The sequence below is a fragment of the Colobus angolensis genome, unplaced genomic scaffold, assembly GCF_000951035.1.
Source record: "Colobus angolensis palliatus isolate OR3802 unplaced genomic scaffold, Cang.pa_1.0 Scaffold59, whole genome shotgun sequence".
In the NCBI taxonomy this organism is placed as follows: Eukaryota; Metazoa; Chordata; class Mammalia; order Primates; family Cercopithecidae; genus Colobus; species Colobus angolensis.
This window is the reverse complement of record NW_012119487.1, coordinates 9,455,627-9,471,397: the sequence shown is the minus strand read 5'-3', so window position 1 is coordinate 9,471,397 and position 15,771 is coordinate 9,455,627. Positions and strand designations below refer to the sequence as shown.

The 15,771-nt window shown below is 35.8% G+C and overlaps 1 protein-coding gene across 1 annotated transcript in view; it reads right to left on the bottom strand.

The window, feature by feature from the left end:
* RALGPS2 (Ral GEF with PH domain and SH3 binding motif 2) overlaps window positions 1–15,771 on the bottom strand; it is a 183,128-nt gene that overhangs the window by 8,614 nt on the left and 158,743 nt on the right. Inside the window, exons 18-19 of the mRNA XM_011962397.1 lie at window positions 11,099–11,204; window positions 6,153–6,244 (exon numbers count right to left, since the gene is read on the bottom strand). Coding sequence (XP_011817787.1) covers window positions 6,153–6,244; window positions 11,099–11,204 — 198 coding nt within the window. The remainder of the gene's footprint in view (window positions 1–6,152; window positions 6,245–11,098; window positions 11,205–15,771) is intronic.

The window sequence follows — 15,771 nt, the reverse complement described above, 5'->3', positions numbered from 1 at the left end:
CAAAAATTTTTCTAAGTAGAAAATGTTCACTGAACATGCTTTTTTTTCTCCTTTTAAAAATTAGATTATAGCAATAAATTTTTTTTTTTTTTTTTGAGATGGAGTCTTGCTCTGTTGCCCCAGTTGGAGTGCAGTGGCATGATCTCGGCTCATTGCAACCTCTGCCTCCCAGGTTCAAGCGATTCTCCTGTCTCAGCCTCCCTGGTGGCTGGGACTACAGTAGTGGCTGGGACTAGAGGTGTGCACCAACACGCCCGGCTAATTTTTTTATTTTTAGTAGAGACGGGGTTTCACCATATTGGCCAGGCTGGTCCCGAACTCCTGACCTCAAGTGATCTGCCTGCCTCAGCCTCCCAAAGTGCTAGGATTACAGGCGAGAGCCACTGCGCCCAGCCTAGGAATTTCATAATACAACTGGAAGCATTAACAACAGAATAGACCAAACCAAGGAAAGAATCTCAGAATTCGAAAAGTACTCCTTCAAATTAACAGAGACCACAATAAAGAAAAAAATTTTAAAAATGAGCAAAATCTTTGATAAATAGGAGATTATGTAAAGAGACTAAACCTATGACTCACTGGTGTTACTGCAAGAAAAGGAGAGACAGTAAGCAACCTGAAACGTATTTGAGGAAACAGTCCACAAAATCTATCCCAATCTTGCTACAGAAGTTGATGTGCAAACTCAAGAAATTCACAGACTCCCCACAAGATACTATACAAGATGACCATCCCTAAAACACTTAATCATCAGATTCGCCAAGGTCAATGCAAAAGAAAAAAATCTTAAATGGAGCTTGAGAAAAGGGGCAGTAAAGGGAACTGCATCAGGCTAACAGTGGACCTTTCAGTAGAAACCTTACAAGCCAGAAGAGGCTGGGGGCCTATTTTTAGCATCCTTAAAGAAAAGAAATTCCAACCAAAAATTTCATGTCCCACCAAACTAAGCTTCATACATGAAGGAGATAGAAAATCCTTTTCAGACAAGCAAAGACTAAGGAATTCACTATCATCACACTTGCTTTACAAGAGGTCCTTTAAGGAGTGCTACTTGTGGAAATGAAAGAAAAATAACTGCCACCACAAAAACACACTTAAGCATATAGTCCACTGACACTATAAAGCAACTATACAATGAAGTCTACATAACAAGCAGCTAACTACATGATGACAGGATTAAATCCTCACACATGAATAGTAACCTTGAATGTAAATGGGCTAAAAGGGCAAAGTGGCAAGCTGGACAAAGAAGCAAGACCCAACTGTCTGTTTTCTTCAAGAGAACCATCTCACATATAACAACACACATAGGCTCAAAATAAAGGTATGGAGAAAGACTTATCAAGCAAATGGAAAACAAAAAAGAACAAAGGTTGCTAGTCTTATATTACATAAAACAGACTATAAACTAACAATGGTCAAAAAGGACAAAGAAGGGCATTACATAATGATGAAGGGTTCAATTCATCCAGAAGACTAAACTATGCTAAAGATATATGCACCCAACATTGGAGCATCTAGATTTAGAAAACAAGTTCTTAGAGACCTACAAAGAGACTTAGATAACTACACAATGGAAGACTTCAACACCCCACTGATAGTGTCAGGCAGATCACCCAGGCAGAAAACTAACAAAAATGTTCTGGACTTAAGCTCAACATTTAACAAACTAGACCCAATAGACATCTATAGAATACTTCATTCAACAACACAAGAATATACATTCTTCTCATTGGCACAAGACACATTCTCTAAGATCAATCACATGCTTAGCCATAAAACAAGTGCCAACATAGTAAAAAAAATCGAAATAATACCAACCATACCCTCACACTACAGTACAATAAAACTACAAATCAATACCAAGAAGGTTTCTCAAAACCATAGAATTATATGGTACTTAACTTTCTTCCAAATGACTTTTGAGTAAAGAATGAAATTATGAGAGAAATCAAAAAACGATTTAAAACTAAGGAAAACAGAGACACAACATACCAGACTTAATACCTATGTCAAGAAGTTGGAAAGAGCTCAAATTAACAACCTAACATCACAACTGGAGGAACCAGAAAAACAAAAGGAAATCAACCCCAAAGCTAGCAGAAAAAAATAAATAACCAAAATCAGAGCAGAAGTGAATGAAATTGAGATGCAAAAATGCATACGAAAGAGCAATGAAACCAAAAGTTGGTTCTTTAAAAGAAAAAACAAGATCGATAGACTGGTAGCAAGATTAACAAAGAAAGCAAGAGAAAAGATCCAAATAATCACAATCAGAAATTACAAAGGTGACATACAACTGACTCCACAGAAATACAAAAAATCCTCAGAGACTAACACTTACATGCACACAAACTAGAAAACCTAAAAGAAATGGATAAATTCCTGGAAACACACAACCTCTGAAGACTGAATGAGGAAGAAACTGAATCCCTAAAAAGACCAATAATGAGTTCCAAAACTGAATCAGTAATAAAACCCCAAAAAGCCTTGGACTAGACAGATTTCACAGTTGAATTCTACTAGATGTACAAAAAAGAGCTAGTACCAATCCTTCTGAAAACATTCTGAAAAATCAGAAAGAAAAGACTCCTCCCTAACTCATTCCATGAAGTCAACATCATTCTGATACCAAAAACTAGCAGAGACACAATGAAAAAAAATAGAACTACAGGTCAATATACTTGAAGAACACAGACACAAAAATCCTCAACAAAATATTAGCAAACTGAATCCAGCAGTATATCAGAAAGTTAATTCACCACAATCAAGTAGACTTTACTCCTGAGATGCAAGGTTGGTTCCCAGATGCAAATCAATAAATGTGATTCACCACATAAACAGAATTAAAAATAGAAAACCATATGATCATCTCAAAAGATGCAAAAAAGGCTTCTGATAAAATTCAACACCTTTTCATGTTAAAAGCCCTCAACAAATTAGGCACTGAAAGAACATCTCTCAAAATAGTAAGAGTCATCTATGGCAAACCCACAGCAACATCATTCTGAACGGGCAAAAGCTGGAAGAATTCCCTTATAGAACTGGAACAAGAATGCCCACTTTCACCACTCTTATTCACCATAGTACTGGAAGTCTTGGCCAGGGCAATCAGGCAAGAGAAAGAAATAAAAGGCATTCAAATAGAAAGAGGAAGTCAAACCATCTCTCTTCAGACTATATGATGTTATATCTAGAAAACCCCACAGTCTCTGCCCCAAAGCTCCTAGATCTGATAAACAACTTCAGCAAACTCTCAGGATACAAAATCAATGTACAAAAATCAAGAGCATTTCTATACACCAGTAACATTCAAACTGAGAGCCAAATCAAGAACACAATTCCATTTACAATAGCCACAAAAAGAAAAAAGTACCTAGGGATACAGCTAATCAAGGAGGTGAAAGATCTCTACTATGAGAATTACAAAACATTGGTCAAAGTAATCAGAGATGACACAAACAAAGGGAAAAGTATTCCATGCTCATGGATTGGAAGAATCAATACTGTTAAATGTCCATATTGTCCAAAGCAATCTACAGATTCAATGCTATTCCTAACCAATGACATTCTTCAAAGAATTAGAAAAAAACATTCTAAAATTCATATGGAACAACAACAACAAAAAAACAAAAGAAAAAAAGGCCCAAATAGCCAAAGCAATTCTAAGTAAAAATAACAAAGCTGGAGGCATTACACTAGCTGATTTCAAACTATACTACAAGGCTACAGTAACCAAAAAATAGCATGGTACTGGTACAAAAACAGATACCAATGGAACAGGATGGAACCAATGGAACAGGATAGAGAGCCCAGAAATAATGCCTCACACCTACCACCATCTGATCTTTGACAAAGCTGACAAAAACAAGCAATGGTGAAAAGACTCCCTATTCAACATACTGCTGGGATAACTGGATAGCCATATACAGAAGATTAAAACTGGATCCCTTCTTTATACTATACATAAAAATCAACTCAAAATGGATTAAAGACTTAAATGCAAAACCTAAAACTATAAAAACCCTGAAAGATAACCTAGGACATACCATTCTGGACGCAGGCCCTGGCAAAGATTTCATGATGAAGACTCCAAAAGCAGTTGCAACAAAAACAAACCCTGACAAACTGGACCTAATTAGCGAGCTTCTGCACAGCAAAAGAAACTATCAGCAGAATAAACCAACATTCCTAGAGAAGGGGAGAAAATATTTTCAAACTATGTATCTGAAAAAGGTCTAATATCTAGAATCTATAAGGAACTTAAATTTACAGGCAAAAGACAACTCCATTAAAAAGTGGGCAAAGGACATGAACAGACACTTCTCAAGAGAAGAAATACATATGGCCAACAAGCATTTGAAAAATGCCCAATATCACTAATTGCCAGAGATATGCAAATTAAAACTGCAATGAGATACCATCTCACACCACTCAGAATGGCTAAGTCAAAAAATAAGAGATGTTGGCAAGGTTGCAGAGAAAAGGGAATGCTTATACACTTGGTAGGAATGTAAGTTCAGCCACCGTGGAAAGCAGCTTGGAGATTTCTCAAAGATCTTAAAACAACTACCATTCAACCCAGCAATTCCATTACTGAGTATATACTCAAAGGAAAATAAATTGTTCTACCAAAAAGACACACGTATGTTCATCCCAGCAGTACACACTATATAGTAAAGGCATGGAATCAACTTAGGTGCCCATCAACAGTGGACTGGATAAAGAAAATGTGGTACATATATGCTATGGAATACTACACAGTGATTTTTAAAAAACAGTGAAATCATGTCCTTGGCAGCAACATGAATGCAGTTGGAGGCCACTAAGTGGAATAATGCAGGAACAGAAAACCAAATACTGCATGTTCTCACTTATAAGTGGGAGCTAAACACTGAATACACCTAGACACAAAGATGGGAACAATCGATGCTGAGCATTACCAGAGTGGGGAGGGGGGGAGAGGGGTGATGGTTGAAAAACCAGTGGGTACCCTGCTCGCTACCTGGGTGACGGGATCATTTATACACCAAACCTCAGTGACACGCAGTATACCCATGTAACAAACTTGCACAAGTACCCTCTGAACCCAAAAGTCAAAAAACAAACAAAAAGAATGGACTTAAAGGATGAAGAAAGTTTGAATCCACCATTTTTTATTTGTGTGACCCGTGTAGGTCATTTTGTATGGTGGAGCCTTAGTTTAAACGATCAAGAAAGGGTAATAACTTACATCTTGATATGACAGGGTGAAAAATACTTCTGTAAGCTTTCTAAGCTGATATAGTGAATCATATTCAATATTACCTACTGATAAAGCTAACTACGTACTTCTGCATTACCAATATGCTAAGTCAATGATTTTCAAATATATTTAACAAACAACTGGTTCCACAAGTCTACATAAATTTCTGTAAATGCGGCTATGTTTTTTATGTCTGCTCTACCAATCTGTGGTTCAACTTTAACTTTGCAACAAGGTTTGGGGACAACAACACAATGGATTCCTGCTCTTTTGCAGCTGAAAGCCTTTCAATTAGACCATTTTTGTTTCAGTAAAATAAAAGCAAATAAAATCCAAATGGTTTTTGGTTTCACTACCACCACAGAAACCCACATCAATTTGTCAACAGATCAAATAAAGATGAATTTGAATAATTTTTATTAATTTAATATGCCATCTAATTTTTATCCTTTAGAGAACTATACTCTTGACTACCATACTGGCTACCTTTCTCTGCTTTGAACACACCTTAAGCTTGTTCCAGTTTCAGGCTCTCTGCACTTGCTCTTCCCTTAAACAGTTCTCTGCTCTCCTCTTCTTATAGCTCATTCCTTCTTGTGGTTCATGTCAGTACCATCTCCTCGGGGAGATTTTTATGTTTGTACTCCCATTGCTCTGCATCACATACTTCTATTTTGTTTTCTTCATATAGTTCTGACTGTTTGATATTTTGTTACTTGTTTGATGATTATTGTCTAGCTCCTCACTAAAATGTAGACCTTCATGTCTTATTAACTGTAGTCAACAAGAATAAAACCACCACCATTCTCCTAGTTAACTCAGAACTAGTTTGTTTACTTCTCTTGGAACTCTTTTACATATATTCCCAAATTATGGACTATTCTGAGAATTAAGGAGAAATGCTTACCTGTTGTTTGTTACTTTGGCAGGCTGCACTCAAATGCTTAAACCATAGCATTGCATTCATTCTATTGCCAGCTTGAAACTTGTATGAATTTCCTAAAATTATCCAAAACAAGGGGGAAATAATAAAAATGTAAGGACAATGACACATAATAATTATGCCAGATATTAATGAACAAATGACTAGAGTTTTCAGTTTTAGAATTCTATTCACTTAACACCTCCATTTTATTGTATCTCCTATTTTTATCGTATTTCCAATACAGTAAAGAATTCTTGATGCAACACATTTAATTATCATATTTTCAGAAAGTCACTTTTGCTGCTTATGAATTAGAAGAAATAATTTTGTCTCCTTAAATGCTCTTTAGAATAAAATACACCTAAATAAAATAACTGTGTGGCATCTCAAATCTGTGTGGATAAGACTGCAGAATATTGGTTCTGAATACTTACTACTTAGATATCTAAATATTAGATTTTTTTTTTTTTTTTTTGTGATGGAGTCTCGCTCTGTCATCCAGGCTGGAGTACAGTGGCGTGATCTCAGCTCACTGCAACCTCTGCCTCCCAGTTTTAAGAGATTCTTGTGCCTCAGCCTCCCAAGAAGCTGGGATTACAGGTGTGCACCACAATGCCTAGCGAAGTTTTCTGTATTTTTAGTAGAGATGGAGTTTCACCATGTTGGCCAGGCTGGTCTTGAATTCTTTTTTTTTTTTTTTTGAGACGGAGTCTCGCTCTGTCACCCAGGCTGGAGTGCAGTGGTCGGATCTCGGCTCACTGCAAGCTCCGCCTCCTGGGTTTACGCCATTCTCCTGCCTCAGCCTCCCGAGTAGCTGGGACTACAGGCGCCGCCACCACGCCTGGCTAATTTTTTGTATTTTTAGTAGAGACGGGGTTTCACCGTGTTAGCCAGGATGGTCTTGATCTCCTGACCTTGTGATCCGCCCGTCTCGGCCTCCCAAAGTGCTGGGATTACAGGCTTGAGCCACCGCGCCTGGCTGCTGGTCTTGAATTCTTGACTTCAAGTGATCTGCCTGCCTTGGCCTCCCAAAGTGCTGGGATTTCCAGGCATGAGTCCCCACACCCACACCCGGCCTAAATATTAGTAGTTGTTAAGTTTTAACATGCCAAAATGCTTCAACATGTTTAACACTTAAACACTAGCTATTTAGTATAATTAAGGATTAGTCATATAACATTGATAGACTATGCTTTTAGTCTTTAGTTACAAGACATTTGTCAAGATTATTACAGATTTCCAGTTCTGCTGAGAGCACTTAGGGAAAGTCTATGAGGCAACTTTTTCTCTTTTAAGAAATTAGAAATTCATTCGAGCTGTGTGTATTTAGTAGTTCCTATATTGACTTTAATTCAAGACTGACATATAATGAGGATATTTTAAATGGTTACGTGTATTAAGGTGAGGAAGCAATAAGTTGAGAAAAGAAAGGATCCATGTACTATAGGCTGCTCTAAATTAAGCTTTATTTCCTTTTTTTCACTGACCTAAGTTCTTTTTATTTCACAATTTTTGCTGAATTCTATTCTTTCCTTAATAACTGCATTCAATGGCTCAATAACTTAACTATATTTAAGCATTATTCAGCTTTTCCTTGAGACTGTAACACTCAAATTTTTTTTCACTTTCCGAAGTAATTGTTTCTTCACCAAATGTTTAATTAGTCAAGTAACATTGTTACACTTGCTGAACTCAGACACAGACATTAGGTCAATGTGAAAAGAAGGCATATCTACAATTAATCTGGTCATAGCTACAATTTACATACTCACTCCTCCCCTGCAAAAAACCATTAGTATAGATAGACCTCACAAAATTTTGGCTACCTGAAGTAGTTCTATTAGGCAAGCTAAGAAAAACGGAAGAAAACAAAGAATCTGTTAACTAAATCCAATGAAAATGCTCTCATCTTAAAATTTAATTTCATTAACTATGCCTTTGACATGGGAAGGAGGCTGGGGTTTTGAATTCAAAATTTTGAGTAGGCTTTTATACACCAACAGCAACCAAACAGAGAATCAAATCAAGAACTCAAAGCTTTTTATAATAGCTACAAAACAAAACAAAACAAAACAAAAAAACCACTTAGGAATATACCTAACAAAGGAGTCGAAAGATCTCTACAAGGAAACTACAAAACACTGTTGAAAAAAATCACTGATGACACAAACAAATGGAAACACATCCCATGCTCATGGATGGGTAGAATCAACATTGTGAAAATGACCATACTGCCAAAAGCAATCTACAAATTCAATGCAATAGCCATCAAAATACCACTATCATTCTTCACAGAATTAGAAAAAACAATTCTAAAATTCATATACAACCAAAAAAGACCCCACCACAGTTGAAGCAAGATGAAGCAAAAAGAACAAATCTGGAGGCATCCCACTACCTGATTTCAAACTATACTATAAGTCCATAGTCACCAAAACAGCATGGTACTGGTATGAAACTAGGCACATATACCAATGGAATAGAATAGAGAACTCAGAAGTAAACCCAAATACTTACAGCCAACTAATCTTCAACAAAGCAAACAAAAACATAAAGTGGGGGAAAGGACACCCTTTTTAACTAATGGTGCTGGGATAACTGGCTAGCCGCATGTAGGAGAATGAAACTGGATCCTTATCTCTCACCTTATACAAAAATCAACTCAAGATGAATTAAGGACTTAAATCTAAGACCTGAAACTATAAAAGTTCTAGACGACAACATTGGAGAAACCCTTCTAGACACTGGCTTAGGCAAGGATTTCATGACCAAGAACCCAAAAACAAATGCAATAGAAACAAAGATAAATAGTTGGGACCTACTTAAACTAAAGAGCTTTTGCATAGAAAAAGGAACAGTCAGCAGAGGAAACAGACAACCCACAGAGTGGGAGAAAATCTTCACAATCTATACATCTGACAAAGGACTAATATCCAGAATTTACAATGAACTCAAACAAATCAGTAAGAAAAAAACCAATCCCACCGAGAAGTGGACTAAGGACATGAATAGACAATTCTCAAAAGAAGATATACAAATGGCCAACAAACAAATGAAAAAATGCTCAACATCACTAATGATCAGGGAAATGCAAATCAAAACTACAATGCAATACTATCTTACTCCTGCAAGAATGGCCGTAATCAAAAAAATCAAAAAACAGTAGATGTTGGCATGGATGAGGTAAAACACGCAACACTTCTACACTGCTGGTGGGAATGTAAACTAGTACAGCCACTATGGAATACAGTGTGGAGATTCCTCAAGGAACTAAAAGGAGAACTACCATTTGATCTAGCAATCTCACTACTGAGTATCTACCCAGAGAAAAAGAAGTCATTATATGAAAAAGATACTTGCATGCGCATGTTTATAGCAGCACAATTCACAATTGCAAAATCGTGGAACCAACCCAAATGTCCATCAATTGACGAATGGATAAAGAAACTGTGGTATATGTATGTGACAGAATACTACGCAGCCATAAACAGCAATGAATTAACAGCATTTCCAGTGACCTGGATGAGACTGAAGACAATTATTCTAAGTGAAGTAACTGAGGAATGGAAAACCAAACATCATATGTTCTCACTGATATGTGGGAGCTACATTATGAGGATGCAAAAGCATAAGAACGATACAATGAACTTTGGGGACTTGGGGGGAAAAGTGGGAAGGGGGACAAACGATAAAAGACTACAAACAGAGTGCAGTGTATGCTGCTCGGGTGATGGGTGCACCAAAATCTCACAAATCACCACTAAAGAACTTATTCATGTAATCAAATACCACCTGTACCCCAACAACTTATGGGAAAAAAATGTTGAGTAGGGTGTACTTATTCTGTAAATCAATCTACTTAATCTAAAAACAAGACATTTTGGTATTATTTTTTTTTCCTGCCTCCAATATATTTGCTTACTTGTGTACTTAAAACACTGAAACATCACAAAAGTGGGATATCTGTTGATACAAAATAGCACCTGAACGGAGGTCAAAATATACTTGTGAGGTCAATAAAAGGTAACATAATATATTCTTTCTGGTACTTGTCAACTGCTAGCAGTTATGACGGAAGAAAAGCAACCACTTGAGGATATTTTCTGATGAGCCTTGAGGTATCCACTACAGTCACAGGTAGAGTAAGGATGTATGATGTGATTCTATATAGCCCATCCTCCAATTTCTCATATCTACTTTATAAACTCCAATGGTCAATAGCCACTTATTTTATTCATAAGTGTCTCTTTATATACTGTATGTAAAATATTATAATTAACTTGGAAAGTAATCTGAGCCAAATATATTCAGAAAGTCACCATTTTGTTGCTTGTGGATTAAAATAAGTAATTTTGTTTTTAAATATTCTTTAGAATAAAATACATCTAAATAAATACAATAATTGTGTGGCATCTCTAGATCTGTGTGGATAAGACTGCACAATATTGGTTCTGAATAATTAAAAGTGATAGAATAAATATTTAACTCTGCCACTTTCAGAACTTAATAATAATAATCCATTTCAAGGTACTGATGAAGGAAGGAGTATGGACTATATGGCAAGTCTCTAAAAATTTGAAGTAACAGTGGAGGTATATATTCTCAAATTCCCTCCCTCCTTTCCTAGTTAGGTCTCTAGGGATTAGCTGGGCTTTTTAATTTTCAAGTATATGCCCATGTAGCAAAGAAAAATAAGCTCCAAAAATACTATTAAAAAACATAATGGGACAAAAGTATTTCCCAATAGATAAAACTACACAAACACTTTCCCTCTTGAGTATTCCAGTGAAACTAGGTTTTGGCTCATCAAGTTCTTCATGTATGCATAAAACATTATATATATGACATATATACACACACATACATACATATACACAAACACATATATATATGCAGTATCATAAGCCCCAGTTATTCTAACAATTCACCTTTTTCAGAGTCAGTCAGCAGGAAGAGATCAGGATGTTCAGGGTCATCAGCCATCATCACCATCCATCCTACCACAGATACGTTCTTATTGGATGTTGATTTGAACTGAGAGAAAAAAAGATAATTAGTGGAAACAGAAAATTTATGGCTTATTCCAAGCAAAACTTCAGTGTTAGGGAGTGTATTTTCAGTTTCTCTTAATGAAAGATGAGATTTGTGACTTCATGCTGGGTCTTGGTCAGCCTGGGTCCTTTCACTGCTAAATTTCATCCTAGGCAAGTCTTCTTCAGATAATCTCCTACTTTCCAGACCTTCCCAGTTTCAACTCTTCATCAAAACCTAACTGACCTATTCTCCATTCCCAGAGAGCATAATATGTTTGTGAATATGATACATTAATCTGTTGTTTTTTTCTGAATTACTGTACTACTCCTTATAGGAAGGACATTTGCATTTTAGTAGCTATGTTATCTTAAATCTGATGATGTAACAAATCAGAGAGTTCTTTTTTTTTTTTTTTGAGACAGTTTCACTCTGTTGCCCAGGCTGTGGTGCAGTGGTGTGATCTCAGCTCACTGCAACCAGGTAATTCTTAATGACAATATTCTTACTTGCATTTTTCAAAAAAGAGGGGTATTCTTAGCATGTCTATTACTTTTGTAGTTAACTATTCTTCGTTATTACTATTATTTTAGCTACAACTTCTTTTCTTTTAATCCTGAGAAAGGGCAATTATAAAAGAAGAACAGGTTGGCTTAAGCTAGTGCTTAAGAGCATGTATGTAAAGCCATTCAGGTACTGTTTAAAAATGAAGCAGTGCATTGCATAAGGAGGTGTACATGGTAAAACACTAAAAAATAAGGTGACAATTAACAAGAAATTCAGGACAGTGACAGGCTGTGGATATGGTTGACAGGAAAGAAGTGGATGCCTCCGGGAAGGCTGTGATAGTTCTAGTAACGTTCTGTTTCTCACACTGGGTGGAGAGTATACAGGTGTTCATTTTATTTATTATGCTTTAAAATGTACATGTACACTACCTATCTTTTGTATGTATGATATGTTTCACGATTAAAGGAAATGGGAAAAAGAACGAACATGGCACATTTATAACAACATGAAATTGAAATATGAAAGCTAAAGAAATCAGTAAGTTTTAGTACTGTGAAGAATGAAATTGGCCCTACCACAGGACTGTTGATTTGACAGATCATAATGTACTTCAACATGAATAGTATGATCTTCTAATATTCTTTTCCTAAGCCTAAAAACTTCTACCTCAATTCCTTTTTTCAAAAAATAAAAAATAACTCAAGCAACATAAACTGCTTCAGAAACAGGGATGAAACTAGAGTGCAAATGCCCCTTGACCACCAGCTGAATTCCATCACATTCCCTAGACATAATCATCACTTGAGGTGACAACCTCCAGACCTTATTCTATGCATTTATTATATCAGAGGCTTGTGTCATTGTTGCTGCTGGTTTTTACATATTAATGGGGGATATATTTACTCTCTGACTTGTGTTTTTCACCTATCAGTAACCATTTCCTTATTGATAAGTATTTTGGATATTTCCAGATTTCTGTTGTCATAAATATTATAGAAATGTTCTTCTACAGATAATCTTTGTGCACTTGTTCAAACATTTCTGTAGGACAGATTCTCAGATGAGGAATTTCTGGTTATTATCAAGCTAAATACTGACTAGGATTGGCCAGCACAAAAACAATACCAATTTAGATTTCTACCAGCCATGGATGACAGTCTGTTTCCCCATATCATGACCAATGCTATATCATCAATCCTTTAAATTTTTGTCTAATGGCAAGAAAGTGTCTCTCTTAATTTGCATTTTTAAATAGTGAAGTTGATCACCCTACCCACACAAACTCCGTTCTTCATAGGCAAAAAAAAAATATACTTTATAGAATACTAAAATAAGGTATACGGACTTCCATATGTCCCACTTCTGGGTTTATATACATACATGAACAGGTATATTTTAATCTACGATTTTTTTCTCCTCCAGCTTTTTATTTTGAAAAAATTCAAACTGTATAGAAGTTGAGAATGCCACGATTAGCCATATATCCTTAATCTACATTTTTGTATTTGTTTGATCTCTCTGAACATTCAAATGCAAACTGCAGATATCATAACATTGAACCCTAAATATTTCAGTGTCTTTTAATAACAAGAATATATTCCTATACAATCACAACGTAATTGTTATTTCTAAGAAACTGAACAACCATATAAAGTCCATATTACATTTTCTTAAATTGTTCCAATAATAACCTGTATAGCTTTTTAAATTTTTTCCCCAATATAACTCCAGGATTCAACTAAAACATACATTGCATTTAGTTGTCAAGTCTCCTTTAATCTAGAACAGTCCTCCTGTCCCCCTGCCCTTACTCCACCTGCCAAGTTTTGGTCTTTTTAAGAATCTAGGCCAGCTGTCTCATAGAATGTCCCACAATTTGGATTTGATTATTTCCTCATAAGATTCAGGTTAAATTATTTTGGCAAAAATACAATATAGGTGGTGTCATGTTTAAATAGTGATTTTAATCCTTTATCTGTTGCTTACATATAGAAGATATTTTCCTCCAATCTATTTGTATTTTAACTTTATTTGAAAACAATTAAATTTTTTTCTTCCATTTAGTTCTGTGCCGTATCTTTTCTATCTCAAAATTAATACTATCGATCTAGACCTGTCTCTATACACTCTATCCTGTTCTTCAAATTTATTCTTTAATCATATTTTAATTTAATTAGAAAAGATGAGAAATGCAGTCAATTTCCTTGGTACTCAATACGATTTTCTCCCAACCCACTATGCTTTAATTTCCAATTTTGCATACATTACCTATCAGAAATCTCATATAATTAAAAACCCAAACTATAACATAATAGTAACTTTTTATGCATAAGCAACAATGCAAAGCATAAAACAATATTTAACATATTCATTAGATGACAAATTCAGTTATAACTTCTTTAATTTGGACTTTTTCTAATTGAAACTAAGAAAAAACAAAAACCCAAAAAACCACTTTATTTTGAATAATGACTTTTCTATAATAGTCAGCTAAGTGAAATCTAGCCAGCAAGATCTCAGTGTGGCTATGTGAAAAGTTACTTTCTACATCTGAAGATAAAGGATTTAATTGAACTGAATGAATCCAACTTTTTTCTCCCTTTGAGAACAGCAGTACTAACTCTACAAATTGTTTCCGCAAAACTAATCTGTGTAAATGTTGTAGGGTATATAGGCATTATTGTCAATTTGACCAGAATACAAAAAATATTCACAGTAGAAATCTCCATGACCATTCACTCAAGTTCTTTATCTCAATGCAAGAGTTATCTAAACAATTATATAATAATAGTGAGCAAAAAACTAGTACTTAAGAATATATATTATTCCACTGAGGTACAGTTAAAAAATGAAACCATGAATTAATTAGGGAAAAATATATGCTAACACTCTGAGGAAAAGCAAGACAATGAGTCATGATGGTCAGGAGAGTGGCTGATGGTGGGTATGGTTGATAAAGAAAGGCAATGCTGTCTTATGGTACTTTCCACATTCATTTAAACCAAAAATGTTCTTTTCTATACCTCTGGTTTGATTAAAGGGCTAAAACTGTGAGAATAAAGAAGAGTTTCTCTGGATTACTGTGAATTACACAGTATTATTTGGTTAAGTTTTAAGTAGAAAAAGGACTTAAATTTTTCTTCACTGGCTTACCTTTCCTCAGTAGGATAAACCACTTAATTTTTCTCCCCCAAAATATGTGACTTAGAAGTAAAATTCCTCTCAAATTTTATTAATGCAACATAGAAAATCATTCTTCCTTTCAAAGATTCTATGTAAAAACAAACAGCATGCAAAAGAGATTTATAGGAAAATTCTACAGGGTGAAAAAAAGGCTTCTTTTAAGTAATATGAAGCACAAGAAAGTGACTGAAGTAACTGCTGTTTTTCTTTTTCTTTTTTTTTTTGAGACGGAGTCTTGCTCTGTCGCCAGGGCTGGAGTGCAGTGGTCGGATCTCAGCTCACTGCAAGCTCCGCCTCCTGGGTTTACGCCATTCTCCTGCCTCAGCCTCCCGAGTAGCTGGGACTACAGGTGCCCACCACCTCGCCCGGCTAGTTTTTTGTATTTTTTAGTAGAGACGGGGTTTCACCATGTAGGCCAGGATGGTCTCGATCTCCTGACCTCGTGATCCGCCTGTCTCGGCCTCCCAAAGTGCTGGGATTACAGGCTTGAGCCACCGCGCCCGGCCTGAAGTAACTGTTGTAACTGATCATTCCTCTTCATTGTTGGGAAGAATCACTAAACCAGAGATTGAGGTGGAAAGAACTTTAGATGTTGGCCCCACATTTCCACATTTTGCTGGTTAGGAAAGGAAACTCCAAGGCAATAGTTTTGAACAATATTGAACTGGAAACCCAGATGTGAGAAAGCTTTGGTGACAAGATAGATAAGCTTAATGTGCAGTTTTGACATCTGCAATGGAAAAATGGTATTCAAAAGAGAAATAAATGTAAAAACTTTTGGACTAGAAGATAGGAAAGAACAAGAGCAAACCCAAAAAACCTTTGTATCCCATTAGGACTGCTTTCTTTATAACCATGAACAGTCTGTGAAACCATG